The 26941-nt window shown below is 40.7% G+C and overlaps 1 protein-coding gene across 2 annotated transcripts in view; it reads right to left on the bottom strand.

Annotated features, from left to right (window-relative positions):
* The window catches only part of SLCO5A1 (solute carrier organic anion transporter family member 5A1), a 155025-nt gene that overhangs the window by 62968 nt on the left and 65116 nt on the right, over nt 1–26941 (bottom strand). For both annotated transcript variants that reach the window (XM_018058432.1, XM_013969151.2), the window contains exons 2-4: nt 26351–26483; nt 19835–20052; nt 3514–3678 (exon numbers count right to left, since the gene is read on the bottom strand). In XM_018058432.1, coding sequence (XP_017913921.1) covers nt 3514–3678; nt 19835–20052; nt 26351–26483 — 516 coding nt within the window. The remainder of the gene's footprint in view (nt 1–3513; nt 3679–19834; nt 20053–26350; nt 26484–26941) is intronic.

Below are 26941 nucleotides of genomic sequence, written 5' to 3'. Positions count from 1 at the left end.
CTCCTGCCCTAGAAGGTTTCTGCCACTTTATTCCTATGATCAGGACTGAAAATAGTCACTCCATATAATTTCATTTGAATGTATTACTCCTCTTATCAGATGAGATTTAACAAAATGCCTTCGAATTGCCACTCTAAATTAGACTAACAGAAAGTTTGTTTTAAATCAGAAAATCTAACAAAACTCTTCAATGGGGATTTAAATTCAACAGGATCTTACAACATGCAAAGGTTTTACTGACCATCTATGACTGTATGCCAAATTATTTAAGATATCATTATCTCATTGAACTTCTGTTAGTAGGTTTGAGAGAGGATCGCTTGCATTTTACAAATGAGAAACTGAGACAGAGTAGTTAAGTGACGTGGCTAAAATCATGCACTGAGTGAAGTGACAGATGGAATTCCAAGAGAATCCATGAACTACCTCTGGTTGCCCACAGCAAAGAAAAAGAGATCAAAGGATGCTGGACATAGCCAAAGTTTGTGGTGATGCAACATTACTAAAAATACCCCAGTGATGAATTGCTTATTAACTATTTCCCTTGTAAGAAAATCACATGACTCTACAGGAATGTAAGAATAAGTTTATTTGGTACATGTGGCCTTGGGAAAATTATTTCATCTAAGATTCTGGAGCAAGAAGAAGTCATCAAATTCATTCCAGTCCAAATTATTGTTTTCTAGATTAGAAACATACCTAGAGAGAAACACTTGACAGCCTAAAGTTGAATTAGCAGCATGAGGGTAAATGTATTAGCCATTAGATACCACCATTGCCCTGCTGCAGTGGGGGGGTGGGGGGGTAGGGGGTGGAGCTTCAGTAGTAAAGAATCCAACTGCCAGTGAAGGAGACTCGGGTTCAATCCCTGGTCCAGAATCCTACATGCCGAGGAGCCGGTGTATCACAACTACTGAGCCTGGGCTCTAGAGCCAGGGAGCCACGACTGCTGAAGCCCTGGTGCCCCAGAGCCCATGCTCTGCAACAAGAGAAGCCCTGCAACGAGAAGCCCAGGCACTATGAGCAGAGAGTAGTGCCTGCTTGCAAGCAAGCAGCTCCCGCTTGCTGCAGTTAGAGAAAAGCCCGTGCACCAGTGAAGACTAAGCGCAGCCAAATAAATAAATAAAGCCTGGTTAAAGCCATTTCTCCTCCATGAAATGCAACTCACACTAACCCAAAGCTTCCACTGATTTATTTAAGCAGATTTGTCTAAACTTTTTTCATAAGCTCACTCTCTCTCTCTTCCCAGATCTATAAGAAACTTAAGGTTCAAGTTTGAGTCTTTGTATTTCCCCCTACCTGCTAACACACACACACACACACACACACACACACACACACACACAGCACAGTGCCATAGTACTCAGAGTGTTCAATGACTCTGCAACCAAACACCCCCTTTATTCTATTTCTCCACAGAAGTTATCTATCTAGCCTCTGACTGGACCAGTAATTAAGAGATGGCCTTGGTCAATATACACTCAACATGCATCAGTTCCAACCCAGCTCATCACTGGACCACTGCCCAGGAGACCTTGAGATCAAAATGGTCCATCTGGAGGCAAATGGGATGATCTAGACATCTCTGCTCCCTCGTCACTAGAATTTCCTGATATGTGCCCCGGGAAACACTGTTCATGAGAATAAATGCCTTAAAAAAAAAAAAAAAAACCAGATTCCATGGTCAAATAAATGTGGGAGAGACCATACTCGGAACCTTCCTTTGGGAGTTCACAATGCACATTGGTATATTGCTGTTGTATAATTGCTAAGTCAAGTCTGACTCTTTTGCAGCCCCATAGACTGTAGCCCACCAGGCTCCCCCTTGGGACTTCCCAGGCAAAAATACTGGAGTGGGTTGCCCATTTCCTCCTCCAAGGGTTCTTAGGGTTATGAAAAGTCCAACAGCAAAGAACTCTGTAGTATTTTAATTTTTAAAAAAATTATTTGACTAAATAATTTTATGCCCTAAATTTATTTGACTATGAACCTTCTTTCCAGTAACACCTTTAATATTTAAACACAGAGTAGGAAGTGCTGAGATTACATTCAACAGTTACATAGCTTCAGATCTAACTATGAGACCACTAGGTTTCCCTATGCAAGAACTGTTGCTCAACAAAGGTTAGTGTAGGGATTTCCCTGGTGGTCCAGTGGCTAAGAATCCAGCTTCCATTGTAGGAGACGTGGGTTCAATCCCTGGTCAGGGAACTAAGAGCCCACATGCCCTGGGGCAATTAAGCCCAACCATACTGTGACAAAGACCCAACACAGCCAATAATTAATCAATTTTTTTTTTAAGACAAAGGGTGAAGGTGTGCTCAGTCATTTTGGTAGTGTCCAACTCTTTGCAACTCTGTGGACTGCAGCCCCCAGAGTTAGAGTAGGAATTAAACTAGAAATGCGATGTTTAGGATATCTGAAAACCAAATTACAATGTAATCTGTAAATTTTACCCTAATGTAAGGAAAACATATATTTCTTTAAAACCAACAGAAAAAAAAAATTATAGGTGACAATTACAAGGTCCAAAGAAGTATACTCTTTATAAAAAGACTTGTTATGATGGGCCTACAACTCAATATGCATGTCTTTTTATTGGCAAAGTGAAATATGGAACAAAATGATTACTCAAATAATTCAAGTCAACTGCTCTTTCTACAAATAATATAATTTTGTTTGTTAATTTAATCCAAGCTTCCTGGGTTTGAATGTGGACATGGAGGAGAAAGTGGGAGCCAAGGCCATCAGTAAAGTTCTTGCAATTCTCCACTTAACTGCTTAAATGCACTTTATTAATAAACAAAGCCTTAGGCACAGTTATTTGATCACCTTTGAAACCACTAAGAAAATACCCAGAATATTCTATGGTACAATACACTGAAAACCCCAATATCTGAGAATTCATGTTCCCACATTACTGAGAACCCAATTTACTGTGAGAAGAAAGCTCTGATCACTGGATGCTATGGGTCCCTGTACCAAAATCTTCTAAAAATCAATTTCCTCAAACATAAAACATCACCTGAGACAAAATTTACAGATTTCCTTCCTAACTTCAAGTACCTCCAGTAATAGAATTAAAATCTGCTCACATTTATGAAGAGAAAATCCTGATACCATGAAATTGATCTCTATTTCAGATTATCAAATTTTTTCAATTGAACATTGTCAGACTCATGTCAACCCATTAAAAAATTTGTTCAGGTTTAAGTTTGAACACTTTGCCTATTTTATTCTTTCAAACTGAGAATCTTAAAAACCCAAGTATGAAAAGTTCTCCCTTTTCCAAAACACAGTTGGTAAAAATGTCACACAGTAACACAGTCTGAATCAAAGAGAAAACATTCAAAGACTTCCGCCTCCTAAAATCTGAAGGGGGAAGGTTGCTGTTCATGAACTTGAATTTTAACACTTTAATGTTAGAACAAACTTTGTCTTCACTCATTGCATTTTAGTTTAGTGGTCAAAAAATGATCATGGTTTCAAGGAGTTCTAATGGCAGTGCCTTACCAGTGTAGATGCTGGCATTGGAAGCTGGAATACCAAACTGTGACTCGATGAACTTGGGGATGAAGGTAATGAAAGCAGTTACAATGGCACTCTCAGCTGTGTATGACAAACTCACAAAAAGGAATGTCATGTTGCTTAAGATCCTGACAGCTGCTCTTGGTAGGTCTACAAAATGACAAAAATGACAAATGAATGTTATAAACAAGGGATGGAAAAGAAAAAGAAAATTGAACTGCTTTTGAAATGAACTGGAAATAGCCATTCAGCAATACAGGAAAACCTGATGAATGATTAGAATTCGTCCCCTTTATTAAATAGACTCGGGTGGTTTTTTTTTTAATTGTTCAACTAGGACAACGAAATTTAACAAAGAAGCTAAAAACATACCCATACACAAATATCCTTCTAAGGAGGAGGCAACCTATGACTTCTGTTTCAAAAACTGCTTAGAATAAATGAACCGCATTTTTTTAATTGATTAATCAATGTTAATCTTTGTTAAGACCCTGAAGACTATTAAATGTGTAAAGTACCTGCAATATAGCCCTCAACTAACAGTTTTTGCTTCACCCAACTAACACTTCTCTGAGTAAATGCACTTCTGAGATGCCAGCTCTCTGGCCTGACATGGCAAACACCCACAGCAGAGGAACTGGTACATGCTATCGGACATCTGTTCTTCCCGTCTCATTAAGAAACAGGAAATAATACAATTAGAAGGGTAGAAGAGATAAGGTCACCAAGTCAGATACTTCCAGGGACTTTGGATTGAGGAACAAACAGAAATGATATCTGAAGGAGCCGGACAGCCCAGAGGTGGGGCTCTGTACCTGTCCAGCTGCCTCTCAAGGAAAAGAGAAAAGTCTCACTTGAATCTAGGCATTTCTTTCACAAAAACTGTCATATATATGCTTCAAGATGCATGTTCAGTTTCATTGCAGCATGGTTTATAAAAGCAAAAATTTAGGAGAAAAAACTAAATGTCCATCAATGGTGTTGGGTTGGTGATGTTAGTTACTCAGTTGTGACCCCATGGACTGCAGCTCGGCAGGCTCCTCTGTCCATGGGATTTCCCAGGCAGGAATACTGGAGTGGGTTGCCATTTCCTTCTCCAGGAGATCTTCCTGACCCAGGGATCAGACTCAGGTCTCCTGCATTGCAGGATTCTTTACTGTCTGAGCCACCAGGGAAACCCCAAATGTCCATTAGTGGGAAACATTTAAATAAACTAGGGCACAGTCATGTAATGAAATACTATGGAGTAGTTAAAAATGAAATAGAGCTTGAGGTACTGCCATGAAAGGAACTCCAAAAAATATTTTCACTAATGAAAAAAGCAAGCTGTACAAAAATATACATATACATTCGTGCTTGCGTGCTAAGTTGCTTCAGTCGAGTCCGACTCTCTGTGACTCTTTGGATGGCAGTCCGCCAGGCTCCTCTGTCCATAGTATTTTCCAGGCTAGAATACTAGAGTGGGTGACCATTCCTTTCTCCAGATTATCTTCTGGACTCGGATTGAACCTGCATCTCTTGCGTCTCATGCATTGGCAGGCAGGTTCTCTACTACTAGCACCACCTGGGAAGCCCATATACATGCGTGTGTGTGTGTGTGTGTGTGTGTAAATATTTAAGTAAAAACAAATGAAAACAATGTGTTTACATATGGTTGAATGTATACTTTTCAATATATATAATACTGAGAAATTATGTAAACAGGGGTAAGACTGGGAAAGAGAAACAAGAAAAGATTCTTGAGTGTATGCTTTTGTACTTTTTGCATATTTGTAATGTGAGTTAACCCACATGTGCATGATCTTTATACATCTTCATAGAAAAGGTAAGCTGCCTTACTTTTGAGATACAGAGTCTCTCAGTTATTAGAACAGTTATCTCCTTATGCTACAACATAATAAAATAATTTCCTAAAAATTAAGCAACAGCCATTATTAAAGCTTCCCTGATGGCTCAATGGTAAAGAATCGCCTGCAATGCAGGAGATGCACGTTCAATCCCTGAGTCAGGAAGATCCCCTGGAGGAGGGCATGGCAACGCACTCCAGTATTCTTGCCTGGAGAATCACATGGTCAGAGGAGCCTGGTGGGCTACAGCCCATGGGGTTGCACAGAGTCGGACACGACTGAAGCTACTAACCAGCAACAGCATTATTAAAGCTATAATTCATAGCCTATTAACTAGAATTTAAGAGTTAGTCAAGACTGTTTATTATCATTTTGAAGTACAAACTGATTTTAATGTTCTATATCATAATTTAATTGCTTAAAGTTTAAATAAATATTTTAAAAGTAAAATTAAGATGCATACTTTATTTTTTAACATAAACACACCAGAAAAAATATAAAGTATTTCATAAAATTATCCAGTATTCTCTTGCAAATACTGCAAATCAAAATGCCATCTCCAGAATTAAAAATTAGAAAGTTAAGAAGACTTTCCCATGGACATTTAAAGATTCAAATTAAGCTAGCTGGTAAATTGAAAGCCAACGTGTTGAATCTAAAACATCTGGGAAAATATACAATAAAACTTGAAAACCCAAGAAGATAACATATGTATAACATGAATATTTTAAGATACTAGTTTTTTGTAAGAAAAACTGGTTTTTCTTGTATACCCATTTAGCATGAAAAATAGCCTTCTAATTTCAAAGCTAACTAAAAATACATGTTATGTTTTTCTCTCTTCTTCTATTTTAAAAAAAAACCCTATTACTTAAGAATTTAGCAAACATTCATACTCTGAACAACTCTAAGCTAGTTTCCTTTTTTCTTCCACCTTCCTCCTCCCCTATTGTTCAAACTAAACTTTCAAACTACATGCCCTGCAGCAGGTGACGCGGGTGGGGGTGCAGATCTCCAGGATTGCCTTTGGCTGGTGGGGCTCATTATCTAGATAGATAGATAGACAGATATGATAGATAATAGATGTGTGTGTGTGTGTTAACAAGACAGAAGTAACGACACATTGGTAGCAATGAACCCATCTAGCACCCAGTTCTTGGTTTCTAAATGCCACCTGCCACTAAAAGGAACCAGAAGTCCTTGGCAGTTGGCGTTTTAGTTGCTAAGTCGTGCCCGACTCTTATGACGCCATCGACTGCAGGCTCCTCTGTCCATGGGCTTTCCTAGGCAATACTGAAATGGGTTGCCATTTCCTTCTTCAACGCAATTTCCTGACCCAGGGACTGAAACAGAGTCTCCTGCTTGGCAGGCAGATTCTTTATCACTGAGCCACCCCAAAGTCCTTGGAGAAATGATTAATTCATGTGTTACGTAAGCTGCCGTCAATTCAGTTCAGTTCAGTCGCTCCGACTGAAAGACTCTTTGCTACCCCATGGACTGCAGCATGCCAGGCTTCCCTGTCCATCACCAACTGGATGGAATCAGCTTCCTTCAGGCATGAGTTATACTACTGTTGGCTGTGGGTTCAATATTAATGAATCAACAACCTATATTAAATAAGGTGTCTTTCAACAGAAACACAAGGTTATATATTGATTGATGATTATATTGTGATGTGAAGTTAACCTGTATTTCCCCCAGAGCAATGCTTCAGCATTCTCTAACACAGTGTTTACCACAACTTTACAAAACAAAACTACCACAAATAACAAGGATCAACTGTATTTGTACTTAGTTGCTCAGTCGTGTCTGACTCTGTGACCTTCGGTTCCTGTCCATGGGATTCTCCAAGCAAGAATACTGGAGTGGGTAGTCATACCCTCCCCTCCAGGGGATCTTCCCAACCCAGGGATTGAACCAAGGTCTCCTGCATGGCAGGTAGATTCTTTACCATGTTAACCATCAGGAAAGCCCATGAATACTCGAGTGGGTAGCTTATCCCTTCTCCAGAGGATCTTCCCAACCCTGGAATCAAACCGGGGTCTCCTGCACTGCAGGCGGATTCTTTACCAGCTGAGCTACCAGGGAAGCCCCAATTGTCTTTATACCACCTCAAAGTACTTTCTCACAGAGTATCTATAATTTATTTATTGATTTATACATGCAATATACTTGGTAATTTTGGAGTACAGAGGCCTGGGAGATCCAATCCCATTCAAGATAGGAAAGTTTACACAACTGGTAGCAGGGCAGATTAACATTGTGTGGCTTCTGTGATGACACTGAGATGGCATCCTTTCTGTGTCTACAAACGAGCATAGATCAGGAGGCAACATCATCAAACCCAAATTCTATAAAGTTACTGCCTTACAATTTTTCAAAAGATCAAGTTCATAAAATATTAGGGTAGATGAGAAACTGATCCAAATTGACGGACCAAAACACATCACAACTAAATATTAATACAATCTGTGACAGAGGATTGGTTTGGACATAAAGGGCAATGTAGGGATAACAGGCAAAATTTGAATGGAGCCTACAGTCTAGATGGTAGCACTGGATTAATGTTAATTTCCTGATTCCCATGACTGCCCTGTAGAGTATTGCCCTGCAGTAGAGTATCCTTGACTTAGGAAACACTGAAGTATTAGGGGTCAGTAACTTCACAAATAGGTCAGAAACATTAACAACAGGGGAATTGGGGCTCAGGGAACCCAGGAGTTCTGTATGCTATTTCTGTGGCTTTTATTATAATTCAAAATTATTTTACAAAGACAAAGTTTCAAAAGCAAAGCTAGCAAAGAAGCTGCTGGATCTATCAATTTGCAGCCAAATATTAATTTCTATGCTAATATATCTTAGATAAGTTTCTTTTTTTTTAAGATAAGTTTCGTGGTATCATTTATAACTGTGTCATTGTGAAATCAAAGATGTGGTAAAAAGAATGATGGAGGGATTTCCCTGGTAGTCCAGTGATTAAGAAATCATCTTCCAATGCAGGGGACCCGGATGCAATTCCTGGTCAAGGAACTAAGATCCCACATGCTGCAGGACAACTAAGCCCACACATCACAACTACTGAGCCCACACGCCGAAACGAAGACCCAACACAGCCAAAAAATAAATAAATAATTTTTTAAAAAAGAATGACAGAGGGACTAACTAACGGCAGTAATTATCATTTTTTGGATCACTGAATGCTAGGAACTCTTACACATTCACTTACAAGGACAATCTGACACTAAAACTAGAAATGCCTTCAGCAGCCGTAATATAGAAATAAAACTCAATACAGACCTCCAGAACTCAAGAGAATATAACACAAGGTAGACAATACCTAGAAATCGCTTTGAGAAGTGTTGCTATCGCTGGCAGGTCCCTTGCTGGTTCCCACATGCACATCAATGGCAGTGCAGGTAACCCAGCCAGCCAGCACCCACACCTGGACTCAGGTGCTAAACTCCAGCCACCACAGGGCTGCTTGTTAGTCTATCAGTCGTATCTGCCTCTTAGTGACCCCATGGACTGGAGGCCGCCAGGCTCCTCTGTCCATGGGACTCTCCAGGCAAGAATACCGGAGTGGGTTGCCACTCATTTTCTTCTCCAGGGAATCTGCCTGGCCCAGATCTCCTGCATTGCAGGAGGAGTCTTTACCATCTGAACCACCAGGGATTCTCACCACAGGGCTATGCTACAACAAATCTGATGTGGTCCCTCCCCTTGACCTTGCATCACAGATTACTGTTAGTCAAAGTTTCAGAAAATCTGAGCTACATGGTGTGCTTGGATTCTTATGGAAGCTGCCAGGGACAGCCTTAGCAAGTGCAGACACTGTAAGGTACGGAGTTAGAGAAGGCGAGGTTCAGAAAAAGAATGAGACAGAGACCAGCACTTTACAGGAACAGATCACCTTTAATGAGGTGAGAAGGGGCAGCAGTCAGATTAGTGAGCTGCTGCCCTTACTCAAGAAAAGACTAAGTATATATAGGCATGTATATGGAAAGCTACTGTCTCAAGGGGGCCTGTTCTCCAAGGTAGTTCAGAGTAGTTATCTCTTAAATGGCTGGGGCAAGGAATTTTGGAGATTGGCCAGAGGCTGGATCGGCTGGGAGCTGGGCATAATCAACCTAGTGTTCATTTTTTTGGTGAGAGAGTTCTTTGTTTTGCATAGAATGGTGGGAGGACCTGGAGGGGAGTTTTAACTCCAGGCTATTTTGAGCCCTGTAACTTTCCTTCAGACACCATACCTTGCTGTTCTCCAATGCCTCACAGCGCAAACAGTATAATGAGGCAGTAGGTATTGATAGATTTGTCTTTTTTTTTAATTTACTATCTTAACTGTTTCTTATTTTAAAAAAGTATTTATTAATATTTTGGCTGTGCTGAGTCTTTGTTGCTGCACCAGCTTTCTCTAGTTGTGGGAAGTGGGAGCTACTCTAGTTGCAGTGTGGGGGCTTCCCATTGCGATTACTTCTCTTGTTTCCGAGCGCAGGCTCTAGGGTGCACAGGCTTCAGCAGTTGCAGCACATGGGCCCAGGAGCTGTGGTTCCCAGGCTCTAGAGCACAGGCTCAGTAGTTGTGGTGCGCGGGCTTAGTTGCTCTTCGGTATGTGGGACCTTCCTGGACCCGTGTCTCCTGCACTGGCAGGCGGATTCTTTACCACTGCGCCACCAGGAAAGCCCAGGTTTGCCAGTTTTTGACCATCAAGCAAAAATACTCCAGTATGAGAGCACACTGAGCTCCTGAACCACTTACCTGCTGACAGTGAATAGAAATAGCAGCCATCAGGACCCAAAATACATTATAAGTGATTACTAGCCATAGTACATGGAGAAGGCAATGGCACCCCACTCCAATACTCTTGCCTGGAAAATTCTATGGATGGAGGAGCCTGGAAGGCTGCAGTCCATGGGGTCGCTGAGGGTCGGGCACGACTGAGCGACTTCAGTTTCACTTTTCACTTTCATGCATTGGAGAAGGAAATGGCAACCCACTCCAGTGTTCTTGCCTGGAGAATCCCAGGGACAGGGGAGCCTGGTGGGCTGCCGTCTCTGGGGTCGCAGAGTCGGACACAACTGAAGTGACTTAGCAGCAGCAGCAGCAGCAGCCATAGTACAATCCTGCTTGCTTAACTCTAATGAGTATTTATATATATATATATATATTTTTTTTTTTTTTCAAAGTAGGTACTACTCTGATGAACATTAGTCCTGAAATAGAGCAGAACCCTACGGTCCTTCTGGCCCCCTCCCATGTCCTCTGCCTGCCTTTTGTCTGTGAAAAAACTTTAGCCAAAGAATAGGTTTAGTTGGAGAAGTGAGAAAATGCAGAAACAAAGGAAAACAGTCAAAGGAAACCAAACACTAATAATGTAGTCATAAGCATAGGCTGCAGTCCATGGGGTCACGAAGAGTCGGACACAACTGAGCGACTTCACTTTCACTTTTCACTTTCATGATTGGAAAAGGAAATGGCACCCCACTCCAGTGTTCTTGCCTAGAGAATCCCAGGGACAGGGGACCCTGGTGGGCTGCCGTCTATGGGGTCTCACAGAGTTGGACATGACTGAAGCGACTTAGCAGCAGCAGCAGCAGCAGCAAGCATAGCCAAGACCTTTAGTTCCTTCTCAAGGGCTAGGGATAATATTCTGAGCCTTATCCTGTGAACTGTCTTACAGATACTGAAACCCCCACCAGGTCGAAGAAGTAAACTACATGACGACCAAACTGCAGCCATGACATTAACCGCCCTAATTCCAAGAACCGGCCTCAAGGAAATAGAAACAAACCAACCCTGGAACTGAAGATTCACTGCTCCTTACAACCAAGATGATGCTGATCAGACCACTGATGACCAGTTTCAAAATGACTGTCAGAGCTGACTGTGCTTTTCAACATGTAGGCCCCTCCCTCCGCCTATAAAAGCTTTTGCCCCCTGATGGTCAGGGTGGAGGAGTTGACTTTGGACAAGCATCTGGCCTTCTTCCCAGTTGCCAGCATTCAAAATAAACTTTCCTTTTCACCAAACTGGCCTCTTTAAGATCACCAAACTGATCTTTGAGTGGCAAGCAGACAGATCCCACTTTGGGTTACAGTCCCACAGTTAACTTGCACCGAGTATTTTAAGTATCTCTCTCTTAGGAATTCTTTGCCATGCCTGTTACCATTTACCTTTTGCCTCCTAAGCTGAAGGTACCACAAAATAAATGTAAAAGAGAAATTAAACAAAGAATTATAGAGAAGATGAAATGAATGGATAAAGATGTAGCATATGATTACAGTGGAACCCTACACAGCATGACAAACAGTGGGATTCTGCCATCTGCAACAACATGATGGACCTAGAGAGTGTTATGCTTAGTGAAATGTCAGACAAAGAAAGACAAACACTCTGTAATCGCTTATATGTGTAATCTAAAAAATAAAACAAATGCATATAGCAAACCAGAAACAGACTCACATAGAGAACAAACCACGGGTTACCAGTGGGAAGAGGAAAGGGGCGGTGGCAAGACAGGGGTAAGGGATTAAGAAATACAACTACTATGTATAAAATGGGCTTCCTTGGTGGCTCAGCGGTAAAGAATCAGCATGCAAAGAGGGAGATACGGGTTCCATCCCTGGGTGGGGAAGATCCCCTGGAGGAGGGCATGGCAACCCACTCTAGTATTTTTGCCTGGAGAATCCCCATGGACAGAGAGAAGCCTGGCAGGCTACAGTCCATGGGGTCGCAAACAGTCAGACAAAACTGAGCAACTACACACAAACATATATAAAATAAACAAGCCACAAGCATATATTGTAGAGCACAGGGAATATAGCTATCGTTTTCTAATAACTTTAAATGAAGTATAAAGTATAAAAATGCTGAATCACTACGTTGCACATTCAAAACTAAATCAATATTGTAAATTAACTATGTGTGCTCAGTTTTGTCTGACTTTTTGCAACTTTTTGGACTATAGACTGTCAGGCTCCTCTGTCCACTGGATTTTTTAGGCAACAGTACTGGACTGAGTTGCCATGGCCTCCTCCAGGGGATCTTCCTGACCCAGGAATTGAAGCCACACCTCCTGTGTCTCCTGCAATACAGGGAGATTTTTACCCTCTGAGCCATCAGAGAAGTTCTGTGCAATGCTGTGTTTAGTCACTCAGTCATGTGACTCTGTGACCCCACAAACTGTAGCCTGCCAGGCTCCTCTGCCCATGGGGATTCTCCAGACAAGAATAATGGAGTAGGTTGCCATGCCCTCCTCCAGGGGATCTTCCCAACCCAGGGATCAAACCCAAGTCTCCCGAATTGCAGGTGGATTCTTTACCATCTGAACCATCAGGGAAATCCATGAATACTGGAATGGGTAGCCTATCCCTTCTCCAGAGGATCTTCCCGACCCAGGCATTGAACTGGGGTCTCCTGCATTGCAGGTAGATTCTTTGCCAGCTGAGCTACCAGGGAAGCCCTACACTTCAATTAAAAAAAAAAAAAAGAAAGAAATGCATCATATTTCCTTGAAAAAAAGAAATAAAGAAGATATAAACAGAACAGCACATTAAAGCCAGCAAAAAGATTCTTTCTGGTCTTCAAATTTGACCCTTGGTTTCCTGGCCACAAAAGCAGAAAGTTATATAATCATCATTAGCAGAAACATCCTAATTTTCTCCTAAGAAACAAAGCTTTGCTCTATGTTCTAAAGCACTAGATTCTCACAGCATGGTCCCTGGACCATCAGCAACAGCATCACCTGGAAACTTGTCAAAATGCAGATTCTCAGGTCACATTCTCAGGTCACACCTTGGTCTAGCACTCTGAGCTCTATGAAGCCCTCATGATGCTTCCTAGGTAGACTAAGTTTGAAAACCTCCGTTCTCAGTATTCTCAAGAAATAAAGTTTTGTATAAACCACACTGAGCAATGCTCTTATGGCAAATATGGGGAATTCAGATAACAGCTTTTAATAAGAGCTGCAAACCTAAAACTAAAGTTGAAATCAGCAAAAAAGCTAAGGCAAAAATACAAGAGACTAAGATAGCTTGGCCCAGGCACGTGGCTTCTGGTGGTCCCTCTTTGAGTCTAGCATATCCCATGCTATATTAGGTTTAAACCAGAGAGCAAAGAGACACATGCAACAGTTCTGGACGTTCTTGGGCGACTCATATTCAGAATTCATTCATTCCGCCCCTTTACTCCTCTCTCCGCCATCTGAGCTTGAAACCCTAAAACCATCGTGGATACCTCCATTCACGTCATTTCATGACTGCGTGCACGTGTGCTCAGTGGGTTGGATTCTTTGTGACCCCATGGACTGTAGCCCGCCAGGCTCCCCTGTTCACGGGATTTCCCAGGCAAGAATACTGGAGTGGGTTGCCATTTCCTCCTCCAGGGGATCTTCCCGAGCCAGGGATCAAACCTGCATCTCCTGCATTGCAGGCGGATTCTTTACCACTGCAGCACCTGGGAAGCCAATAATTCCCATAGCAATTGCTATATCCTATACACACAACTTCTTCCCTCCATTCTCATCATTCACTAGTTTATTCATCAAATATTTACTGAGCATCTACTAGACAGTGGGAATTCATCAAAGAACATGATGGACCAATTAAAAAAAAAAGAAAACCTTTCCTTTGTGGAGCTTACCAAGATGATCAATAAGTAAAACACATAGTATGTTAGACAGTGATCAGTGCTAAGGAGAAAAATTAAGGAGAGAAAGAGAGAAGCTTTGGAGAAAAAGGTAGAAATTTTTAAATAGGGTGGCTGGGTAAGGCTTCATTAGAAAGGGATTGTTTGAGTAATACCCTGAAGGAAGTGAGGAGCCTCATGGAGAAAACTCTCAGCACAGGAACGGCAAGAACAACTGCCCCGAGGTGAGCGTGTGCTTGGTATACTCGAGCAACAGTGATGAGCCCAATATGGTTGAAGCAGAATCCGACTGCAGGAAGGAAATGGCCTCAAGCAGGTAACCAGGGGTTAGACTGGGAAACTGCAGAAGCTTTGAGCCCAGGAGCGGCATTTTAACAGGATCCTTTTGACCACAGAGTGGAAAACAACTGAAACGGGACAAGAAGGAAATTCCCTGGTGGTCCAATAGTTAGGGCTTTGTGCTTCCACTGCACGGGGCATAGGTTCAATCCCTGATCCTGCATGTCATGCGGTGAGGCCAACAAACAAACAAAAGCCAACACAGAAAAACTGAGTTTAGCAGGCTGCTGTCCTTTCCATCTCTACTAGGCAAAACCACCATCACCTCTCTGGAGCTCTGTCCATAGCTTTCTACCTTGTCCCCCTCCTTCCATTCCACTCCCTTCTCTCTCTGATTTAACAGGGCCTAATGGAGGGCTTGCCAAAGGCTGCTCAAACCTCTCCACTGCTCAATCGAGACGAGCTAGAACTTTAGCTCTCTACACACAAGACGGCTCTAACTGACCTTCCCAACCTCATCCCCCAGGGCTCCGTGATGTACAGCCAACACACCAACCACAATACGCTTGCTCAGCATTTTCAAACACATCTACACATCTGATCTTCTTGCCTTTACTGTCTCTGCCTGGAACACTCCCACCATCCCACATCCACCTACTGACATCCTCCCAGTTTTCCAGGAAAGATAAATCCTACCTTCTCCATGAAACCTTCCCTGGTCCTTCAACTAGACATTCCCTCGCCTGTCTGTGACATTCACACCATGGTGTCGGCCTTCTTTTTTGGTCATTAGTATATTTCCATCTGTACTCATCCTGTCTCCCTCAGTGGACTACAAGCTCTGTGAGGGAAAATCATGGCTGATTCATCTTCCAATCTGCCATAGCTTGGAATGCAGCAGCTTTTACAGAATAAGCAGTCACTGAATTAAATGATGACAACATACCCTTCTAGTGATCAACTTTGACTTCCAATGGCCTCTGTTTTTTAATTTTATTTTAGTTGAAGGATAATTGCTTTATAATATTCCATTGGTTTCTGCCATACATCAACATGAATCAGTCATAGGCACACATATGTCCCCACCCTCTTAAACGTCCCTCCCACCTCCCACCCTTCTAGGTTGTTCCAGAGCCCCAGTTTGAGTTCCCTGAGTCATATGGTAAATTCCTATTGGCTAGCTATTTAACAGGTGGTAAGGTACACTTTTTATTCTATCTCTCCATTCATCCCTCCCTCTCCTTCCCCCACTGTGGTCACAAGTCCATCCTTTATGTCTGCATCTCCATTACTGCCCTGCCAATAGACTCATCAGTACCATCTTTCTAGATTCCATATATATGCATAAATATATGGTATTTTTTTCTCTTTCTGACTTACTTCACTCTGTATAATAGGCTCTAGGTTCATCCACCTCATTAGAACTGATTCAGATGTGTTCCTTTTATGGCTGAGGAATACCCCATTGTGTATATGTACCGCAGCTTCTCTATTCATTCATCTGTTGAGGGACATCTAGATTGCTTCCATGTCCTAGCTATTGTACATAGTGCTGCAATGAATATTGGGGTACATGTGTCTTTTTCAATTTTGGTTTCCTCAGGGTATAAGCCTAGTAGTGGGATTGCTGGGTCATATGGTAGCTTTAGTCCTAGGTTTTTAAGGAAGCTCCACACTGTCTTCTATAGAAGCTGTATCAAATTACATTCCCACCAATAGCGCAAGAGGGTCAGTGGCCTCTTTGAATCAATGCATCACCTCAGAGTAACCATGTGACTCAGTTAGGATTATAAATATATTCTATTCCAGGACAAACAAAAGTCTAGCAGAGCAAGTCTGTCATGTGAAAGTGAAAGTGTCAGTCACTCAGTCGTGTCCGACTCTTTGTGACCCCATGGACTGTAGTCCACCAGGTTCCTCTGTCCATGGGATTCTCCAGACAAGATTACTGATATGTGGCTTCTCCAGGGGATCTTCCCAGCTCAGGGATCACACCCACATCTCCTGTATTGGCAGGCAGATTCTTTACCATCTGAGCCTCCAGGGAAGCCACATAAGTCTATCATGCTTTATGCTATATAATAATGTGAAGCAATTAAGCTTAGAAGTTAAAAGTGAACACAAAAATAAAAATTTTCTTATGATTAACTGCCACCAAAAATTTTCTGCTTAAGAATAAGAAGGTAACCAGTCAAATTTGGAAGGCTTTTAAAATACCAGACCCCAAGCCTCAGAAAAATTGATCCACTTAGATATTTTAACTGTTTATTTTTATGGTAAGATGTTGAAGCCATCAGTGCTAATCTCTTTATGGGAAGGTGCTGCAGATCCACTAAAAACTCTTACTTTCTCCTTTGTGGTTGTTTTAAAACAGTTTTATTCCTGCATAATTTATAATAAGAACCTAGAAACACTGAGTCAGATTTTCCCCATGTCTATCATTAAAATGTGGAGGCAGTGGGTGGAAAGCGAAGTGCATTCTCTTCTTGCATTCTCTGCAATAAAGCTTTTCAAAGAGCTCTAGTCTATATGGTCTAAATCACTTTTGATTTTAGGAACCAAAAAATACCAACTTGGCCACTCTTTATACCTTCTCTTTGAAGAAGTTAATATTGATGTATGAATTTCAAATATAAAGGATAAAAGGAGCCTTACTCCAAAAAACAGGACAAGAAAAGAGAAGATCTGGGAATCACACTGCGGTTTAACTCTAAATGGAATCTCAGCAATCAATCTTTCATTCAAGACCTAAATAGTAATAGACGTGAGTAAGAAAAAAACTACCAAAAAAAAGAAGTTACACATGGAAAAACTTGAGTTATAATTTTTATATGTTAGTTGGTTAAGTGTAAAACTGCAAAGTGTGTATTAAATAGATATTTTTAAATTTTTTAAAAAGACCTAAATAGTGTATCTCAGCTTTCTAATATAAATTTTGTTTGTAGTAGAATGATTCTCAGAGATGTAATTGATTCTTTTGAAAATCAGATGAAATATTAGACTGCCATTTCCTATAGGTGATAGGTATTAGAAAAAAAAGGTGCAAAAGATATATATAATTTTAAATACTGTATTTGAACAGTATTCCAATATCATCAAAACCACTTAAATAATTTTTAGCAGAACATTGTCACTTTATAATCCCATTTAAACGGATTCCTTTTCAACAGGAGAACATGTTTCTGGAAGGGCCAGTGAGAGAGTCCAGTGCAAGTAGAAGTAAATAAAATAAACCAGCTCTGTGTCCTAACCAGGAAGGTTCGCTGCCAAAGATCACTTATCACAATTAAGGCACAGAGTAAAAAAGCTGGAAATTTATCAGAAACATCTACAAGAAAACCAGAATAAAAATGGAGTTTATAAACCAACTACCCATCACTGTCAAAAGACTCTTCTTAATCTTTCCTCTATAAGAAAATACCTTGAACCATTAAATTGAATACAGAAAAGATGGAGAATACTCCCTAGCAGTACAAGAAGACATTTAACATAATAGTAGAAAGATTCAATTCTGAAAAATAATTTTAAAATCCCATGACAGCTTTTATCACTTTGTGAATCTGCCTGCCAAAGTGAGCTTTGCCCCAGAAGCAGGTCCTGAGTCAAGGATCCAAGTCCAAGTTATTTATGTGGGGGGTTTGAGAAGCACTGGATGGGAAGTACAGATGTGATGCACAGGAAGAAAGGGCAGCTTACAACGGATTGTCTCACCATGAGGGGACAGAGCTGGGATGCTTACCAGCCATTGGTTAAGACTGCTTTTAGGGGTCGGAGGCCAGAGTGTTAATTCCTTGTCAGCTGAAGCTTGCCCCAAGCAGGAGCCAAGCAGTCTCCCAGCCTAAGAGAAGACCTTCAGACCAAGAAGATGCACAGACCTTTAGAAGGTCCTGGCTGTGGCAGTCCTCACCTTGAAAATGGGAAGCACTCGGAGTACAGCTGGCTCACTGAAAGCACTGTCCACCCAGCCTCCTCCAAAGAACTCCATTCCATCAACAGTTGCATCTGCTATTGGTGTTTCATACTAGTCTTCTCTCTCCCTTTTCTCTGCTATCCAACACAGCATATATTTCACATTCTAGCCATCCACCTCTAAGCCATAAAACATACAACCTCAGCTCTAGCCTTTATTTCTCCTCTGGCATCAACTTTATATTCTCCTTAAATTAAGACTCTTAGTCTATTCCTATGTTGTAAATTCTTTAACATCAACTTTGTTCTCAACTGAGTTTGTTTTTTTTTTTAATCACTCCCTTATTATGGTTCATCATATGTCCACGAAAAATGGTGAAGTGGTCCACGGGGTAAGAGCTCAGGCTCTACTTCACTACCATCCAGAGAATCTTTTATGTTATGAGAGCAGAGGAGGTAATTTTGGCAGTTCCAAAAGTAAACATTGTCCCAAAATAATGGAGAGGGAATGGGGAAGGTAAACCTAAAACTTAACTGGGAAGAAGTATTTCCAATGAAACGTCACTTCACTGCTTTGAACAAAATAGAGTCTTTAAAAATAATCCAATCTAACCATTCTTAGGCTGCAGGCACAGTTCCATAATATATTAGTAACTTCCCTCTAGGCCTGAAAGTATCTTCTTCACCTTTACTGTGCACATAGTCAAAACGAGATGAGAATGGGCCTAAGTGAATTTTACCTAAAACAACCTTAACTGATGTAACCACTTGATTTATATTACGCTTCCTAATTTTAAAAACTTTAATTCAGAGAATTCAGGAAATAGGCAGGAACTAATGGGAATGTGGCATTATAGGTTTCCTGGATTAAAGGGACTTACTGTCACTCAAGAGAGGTATTGACTATGGAACAAATATGGCCTAGTAAAGATTAAGTTGTTTAGATTTGAGATTGCCTAATCTGGATTTAATAAAGTGGTTGTTTTTAAGAGAAATAAAATGAAAAAACAGACCAGTACACATCACTGAAAACTCTTTGGATGTTTTTCTGCTGGGTTTTGAGACCCATGCCCTGGGTGTCCCTCTCCATGGTCACGCAGAAGCTTTGACTGAGTCACTGCTGAACGAGATCCCTTCCTAAGGGTGAGTTTTGTATTTCTGTAAGGATCAGGACACACTACCAAACCCACACTTCCTGGAGACAAACTATCCATTGTATGAGGCAACGATTATTTTAAAAATCCAACATCTCTCATTCCAATGGAAAGTATTCACCTTTAGAATTTAATCAGTGCTTCTCAAACTATCCGTGAGGAAGGGCCATTTTTAGATTATGTCCCTTCTACTGTTACTGATACTTTTGCAAGATATAAGATGAATCATTAAAAAATCAATTTTGTAAAACATACAAAATGTGAGCCCAGTTTGTTACTGTTATTAGAGTCAACAGACAAAATTATTCCATCGAAATTTTTTTTTTTTTAAGTTTTCAACATTGACTCTCAACTTCAGCCCTTATCCTGTCACAGACCAGGAACTGCCATTAGACAGCAGGGGCCGGGGACCACACTTTGAGTAGCACTGATACGAAGCGCCATGCACGTACTTATTCAAAAGGTATACTTTACCTCTGACATCCTTCCCAAATCCTATAGAAGAAACTTTTTTGTCCACTTGTTCACAACTGTCTGGTTTCTCCTTCATAACGTCATCATCACCAGAAGCATCCGTGGAATATTTTTTCTTTCTCTTTTTCTTGTGTCGAGGCGGAAGCTTTTTTGGAAAAGTAAACATTGGGAATATCACAAGAAACATTGCAATGGCACAAAGGAGGAATCCACTCCACCTAAAAAATTGGGAGATGTGAATAGCATTTATGGCTTTTATATTACGAGTGAGAACAAGTTAGCAAAGTAGAAATGTGGGATGACAAATTTCTCCAGAGAACACTTTTTACCTTCATCAGGGGTATGGCATTAAGAAGGTAGACAGCCTAAGAAAATATAAGAATCCTCCCTTTCTGGGGTATAAATGAGAACTCTACTCAGTAATTATACTAGTTTTATAATGAATATTAGAATCACCCGCCTGACTAGAATTTCATTCAAGTATTTTTGAGCACATGTGTCAGTTCTGCTAATGAATATTGTTAGTCCTGCTACAATGTGCATTTTATAATAAATCAATAGCCCATAAAGGCTTCCCAGGTGGCACAGTGATAAAGAATCCTCCTGCCAATGCAGGAGACACAGGTTCAATCCTTAGCTCATGAAGATTCCCCTGGAGGAGAAAATGGCAACCCACTCCAGTACTCTTGCCTGGAAAATCCCATGGACAGAGGAGCCTGATGGGCTACAGTCCATAAAGCTGAAAAGAATTGGACATGACTGAGCATGCACAGGGTGTGTGTGTGTGTGTGTGTGTGTGTGTGTGTGTGTGTGTGTGTGTGTGTGTATGTGTGTGTGAGAACTGAGTCAATACCCCATAAATTTAATAGAAAAATAATATAGAGTCTATATCATGTTTTATGGACCAATACAGACACTTTTTTAAAGAAAAAAATAACAAATACCTGGTGTGAAATGTTTTTCAAATTGCTAATGGCATTCAAATATTTTTCTGCAAGTACTTAAAAATGTATTAACCCTTCTTAGCTGGGCTTCCCAAAACTTAATCAAGAATGAGTAGGGATAAAGGCATTTACACCTGGGGCCTTCCCCAGAGGTCCAGTGGTTCAGACTGTGTGCTCCTAGCTCAATCCCTGCTCAGGGATAAGATCCCACATGCCACTCGACTCATCATGTGGCCAGGGGAAAAAAAAAGAGACAGAGATATACACTCTATCTTGCATTCAAGAACTTACAACCTATTTGTAAAGAGCTAAAGATATAAGAAACAATTCCTAACAATCCCCCACAATGCAAGAATGTACATAATTGTTAGATCACGTGGTATAGAAGGGCTTCCCTGGTGGCTCAGACAGGAAAGAATCCGTCTGCAATGCAGGAGACCCAGATTTGATCCCTGTGCTGGGAAGATCTTGAATGCTATAAAAATTCAGAAAGGAAATCAATGTGTCAGAAAGCTTCCTAGGAGAAGTGGAACTTGAGCTTCCATAGAATCAAGATTCTGTCTTTAAACTCATCTGAAGTTGCCATGCTGCCAAGACTAGGAAGCAAACACAGAATAGACCTCAAATTCTAGTCCTGTTTAGAGCATGTGTTAAGGCCTGGGGCTTCTTGCCTGCATAATTCCCCAAGGGCAATTTTTCAGTCTCCTTTCAATCTTAAAAAATAGAGGTCCCTGGTCTTGCCTAATAGGGTCACAAATTGTCCAACTAGGATTCCTCAACTTCAAACTCTGTCCTCAAAACTTCCAAGTTCATAAACAGTCAGATTCTGGCCTCTGTATCAACACGTTCATCAGTTGTTATCAGAATGCAACCAGCATTCTAGGCCTTCATGTGGAATACAACCCAGTCAACATATAGATCAACTGCAAAGCAAAAACTCATTTGTAAAAAGTAAATGTTTCAGGACTTCTCTGGTGGTGCAGTGGTTAAGACTCTGCTCTTCCACAACAGCGGTCATGAGTTCGATCCCTGGTCAGGGAACTAAGATGCCACGTGCTACTAGGTGCAGCCAAAAAAATTAATTAAAATTTTTTCTAATTAATTAGAAAATCAAGTGTTTCTATTAAAATGCTGTTATCAGCTGCTAAACGTCATAGTGTAGCTGGGAGAATCATTGCTAGAACCAGTTATTAAAAATCCAGTGTGCTATTTTCAAAGATACTTAATGTTGTATCCAATTAAGATATTAAAACAGTCAGAAAAGGATTTCATTTTGAGAAGACATCTCAAAGCAGGCTTCCAGCAATCTCAATGAGTCAAATATAATCATGAACCCAGGGTCTAACACAGGTTAGGTACTCAAAACATTTCCTAAATAAATAAACTGAATGAAGATCATTTTTTTAAAAAAGACAGTCATCTATCTGCAGGGAACATAGCTATGAAAATGCCTTTTTTGTACTGGCTTCATACAAGGTCTTTCCTAACCCAGCCCTGCCTTTAACTTCCTTGAATTTCTTTCTGCAAACTCTGCATTCAAGTCCCCTGAACTCCTTAGCTCCCTGGACCTCTCACACTCTCTCCAGAAGAGGCCAGGCAGCAGAGTGTAAGGGGCCGTTCTTAAGCTATAGCTTCAGGAAGACCCAGGTTTTTATCCAGTCTTAGCCACTTACTAGCCCTAAGATTCTGGAGAAATTAGTTTGCTTCTCTGAACAGGCTTTTCTCATCTGAATGGGAGGAAATAATAACTTTGGGGGGAATCATCAAAATTAAGAGGACAAAGTATGCTGTTGCTCAGTCGCGTCCTACTCTCTACAACCCCATGGACTGTAACCTGCCAGGCTCCTCTATCCACGGAATTCTCCAGGTAAGAATACTGGAGCGGATAGCCATTTCCTTCTCCAGGGGATCTTCCCAACCCAGGGATCAAACCTGCATCTCTTGCATCTCCTACATTGGTAGGTGGATACTTGACCACTGAGTCCCACAGCCTGCCCCACCCAAACAATAATTTCGTGCTAGCTAGTATTGTTTTTTTTTTTATTTACATCTGTACTGAGGGCCCCACCTCCAGCCAAAGCCACTGACTTAAAATTATATGCAGACATTAAAGATACTCAGAGGACTCTGAAGGGAGAATAAATAACAGAAGAAGGGGAAGAATTGCAGTAAATGAACAAAAATAATAAAAAAAGGTTTAGGGACATTTCTAAGCAGAGCAAACTGGTCTCCAGTAACATCGAAATGGACATATGATAGTTGGTGCCAAAGAGGACTGTGAGAAAAGCTGGGTAAGGTAAGTGTGCATTATATGTTAGAAACAGATGCATCAGTAAGAGCTAAAATTGAAAAGCCAGGACCCCTTTCATGAGCCATTACCCAGAGACTCTTCATGAAGGGAGGACAGTTAAGCACACTGACTGAAACCTCCACCCTGGACTCAGTTTCTTATCCATCTCTCACTGACTCTCAGACTTTAGGCAAGATGTTCAAACTGCCAACCATCAATTTCCTCACCTGCAAAATGGGCATACTCTTAGTGATGACATGTGGTTGTTATAACGCTTCAGTGAAAATGTTGGTAAAGGTTTTAATGTAATGTTTGACGCATAATGAGCACCCAACTAATATTAGCATTATCCACTTGCTCCTTCCTTCTCTCTTCCAGCATATGTTTACCGAAAAACCTATCATTATTATTGCGCTGCTGTTTAGTCGCTAAGTCGTATCCGACTCTTTCACCACCCGATGAGCTGTAGCCCTCCAGGCCCATCTGTCCATGGGTTTTCCCAGGCAAGAATACTGGAGTAGGTTGCCATTTCCTTCTTCACAGGGTCTTCCCAACCCAGGGATTGAACCCGTGTCTCTTGTGTCTCCTGCACTGGCAGACAGGTACTTTACCAGAGTCACCTGGGAAGCCATCATCAGGCATCATAAAAACTAATGCTGTATCAAATAACTCTGTCTCTGTTCAAGGCTAGAAGTCTGTTACAAACAGGGCTACTCAACAGACAAAATTCATTTTTTAAAGAAAACCCTAGTATACACTTCTACATGGACAACTTTTAACATTTGTAGAACTAATGTAGAGCCATTAAAATGAATAAAACCACTTGAGCACAGATTAAAGTCAAAAGACTGGATAACAGCTAGCACACATTATGTAGGGAGAACTACTTAGAGCTCCACATACACAGACTCATTTATTCCTCACAACAACTGCATGAAGTAAGTACTGCAACTATTTCCATTTCGTGGATTAAAAAAAAAACTTGGGGCTCAGAGGAGTTAAGTAACTTCCCTAAGGTCACACAGTTATTAGGTGGCAGACCGGGATTTAAACCCCAGGGTCTACACTTAGTTGCTTCACTTTGCTACCAATTGGGTTGATGCACATTGGAAAGCTTAGCAAAAACAGCATAAAGCACTTATAATCCTAAAGCACCTGCTTCCTTGCCTTCTCTCTGCCCCTGATCTGGCCCTCCATGTCTTTCTCTCTCCCTCCAGCTGTTCCCTTTTGCCATGCTCTTCTCATGACATCTATACAGAACACGTTATACATGGGATGGTCACAGATACATTTTAATAACCTAATTTTCTGAGAATTTTTAAAAAATTCTTGCTCTGAATTATTTCAGAACTGCAAAGAAAATAGTAATTGAGATCAAAAATTTTACTGTTGACCAAGAACATAAAATTCCTATGTTATTCCCCTCCTGCTGACAAGGGAACTCCCTTTCATACGATTTTGAAATTCTACCAGGACAGACTCATCAATTATAGATTTCAACACTTCCACCTTCAAAGACTATTTACTTATGAAAATAATAAGTGTTTTATAATTTCATTAATATTTATTAACTGCTTAGAAAATAGTGTTAAACATTATTCCCACATAGCTCAACTTATGAAGTTATCATAAGAATTTCATTATAAAATGAAACACAGAGAGAACACAAGTAGTCTAAGAAATCCTTTAGGAAGTAATTACTCAACACAAGTTTCTAATAATGAAATTCTCTATTCTAAAATGAAGATATCTTATCAATGTATACCCAGTACCAATCCATGTTAAATAAATTTGGGATGCCAATACTTTGAATGCTTGCAATTGTGAAGAAATATCATGTTCAAGTTCAGAACTGGGAAGAATTCAAATGTAGCCCTTGGATAGATATGAATAAGTAACCTATCATCCAAAATTGGAGTTCTCTTTCTAAACTCTAAACTTAGGGACTTCTCTGGTGGTCCAGTTGTTAGGACTCTGTGCGTCCATCACAGGAGGCATGAGTTCAATCTCTACTTGTCAAGTGGCCAAAAAGAAAAAAGAAAAAAAAATAATAATCTTGAACTGGATAATAATGAAAACACAATACATCAACTTTTTAAAAATATATAAAAATAAAATCCAAAGCTTACATATTTAGCAAGACAATTAAAGGCTATCAAGCGACCAAAAGGGAGGGGGTATATGTACATTTGTGGCTGATTCACTGTGTGGTACAGTAGAAACTAACACAACATTACAAAGCGACTCTATGCCAATAAAATTAATTTAAACAAAAAAAGCGTGCAAGTGAGAGAGTGATTCGTCTTCAGCACATCCAGGGAAATGAACTACTCCTTGGCGAAAAGACTCACTAAGAGTGGAACAATGGAAACAGAGTTAGAGTTCTGGGCAGTGGATGAGGACAAAGCAAAACACAAATATGATAAGTGGGGAGAAAATACTTTTTAAAAGGCACAGAAAAGACAATGAAAGTTCTAATTCAAGTACACAGGGAAGTCCCAACACAGCCACATTCCCCTTTTCCATCCCTCTGCTATGAAGAAAACAGCCATCTCTATCCTAAAGAATCTGGATTAAGCTGTTGATCCCAGCTCCTCTGTGTTGATTTCCTATTGTTGTGATACCAAATCCCCACACTGAGTGGCTTAAGACAACACAAATGCATCATCTGAGGGCTTTGGAGTCAGGATAGAACCTCGTCTCATATGTCTCCTGCATTGGCAGGTGGGTTATTTACCACTAGTACCACCTGGGAAGCTGTAACCCCTGGAGGGCAGAAGTGTCAATAAAAGATGGGCATGGCTGCATTCCTTCTGGAGGTTCTACGGAGGAACCTACTTCCTTGCTCTTTGGAACTTCTGCAATCTACCTGCATTCCTTGGCCTGTGGTCCCCTGCTCCATTGTCAAAGCATATCACTCCAACTTCGCTTCAATCACCACAACTCCTTCTCTCACTCTGACCCTCCTGCCTCTCTCCTTCCCTTATAAAGACCCTTGTGATTATACTGGACCCACCTGGATCATCCCAGATAATCTCCCCATCTGAAGTTCCTAAACTTCCATCAGCAAAAGTCCCCTTTGCCATGTAAAGGTAAATTCATAAATCTGGGAATTAGGACAAAGATATCTTTGGAGATTAATATCCTGCTTACCACCACCTCCTAGGTGACAACTATTTTTCATCTTCCTATTGGGGAAATTCTTATTTAAACTACAAGGGGACTATGACTCTAATTTTCATAATACCAAATGAAATGAAAGATGCAGTAAACAATTCTTACCAGTTTCCAATGAAACGAGGATCATCCTGGTTAAGGTGAACAGGATTTCTGGGGTCAACATAAAAACCAATAAGAAGTCCACCTAGTAAATATCCCACTGCAGGACCGAGTGCTCCCATGACATACATGATGGCTGGGAAGACAGAAAAGCAAATGTGAAATATGACCTCATGCTATTTCCCTCAAAAGTTGTCTAATTTCAGTCATACCATGCTTACATCACAGTTAAATCCAGTTAACAATTTCCAAAAACAGAGAACTTTAGAGAGTCAGTGTTGAAATTTGGGCTTTAAACTATGTCCTTTATTTAACTGTTGCCTGTCGTCCTCTTAGTACATCAAAACTTCTTTGGTTGCTTCTGAAGGTACAGACCTGGGCTAGTTATTGAGGTAGTTTACTGGATAACCAAGACAGACTATCAGAGTAGTCTCAAGAAAAGAAGGAAAAAAGGAATGTCACTCATCCCAGCTAGAATATTCTAATGGCCTGAGGGAACTGAAGACCAATTTTGCCATGAAGTTGGATTTGGTTGAACTGGTAAAGCTGCTTAATCAAGCACCCTCAAACCACTAATGTTTTCAAGTCACCACT

This window comes from Capra hircus, chromosome 14 (genome assembly GCF_001704415.2).
Source record: "Capra hircus breed San Clemente chromosome 14, ASM170441v1, whole genome shotgun sequence".
Taxonomy (NCBI): Eukaryota; Metazoa; Chordata; class Mammalia; order Artiodactyla; family Bovidae; genus Capra; species Capra hircus.
This window is presented reverse-complemented; position numbering and strand designations above follow the sequence as displayed.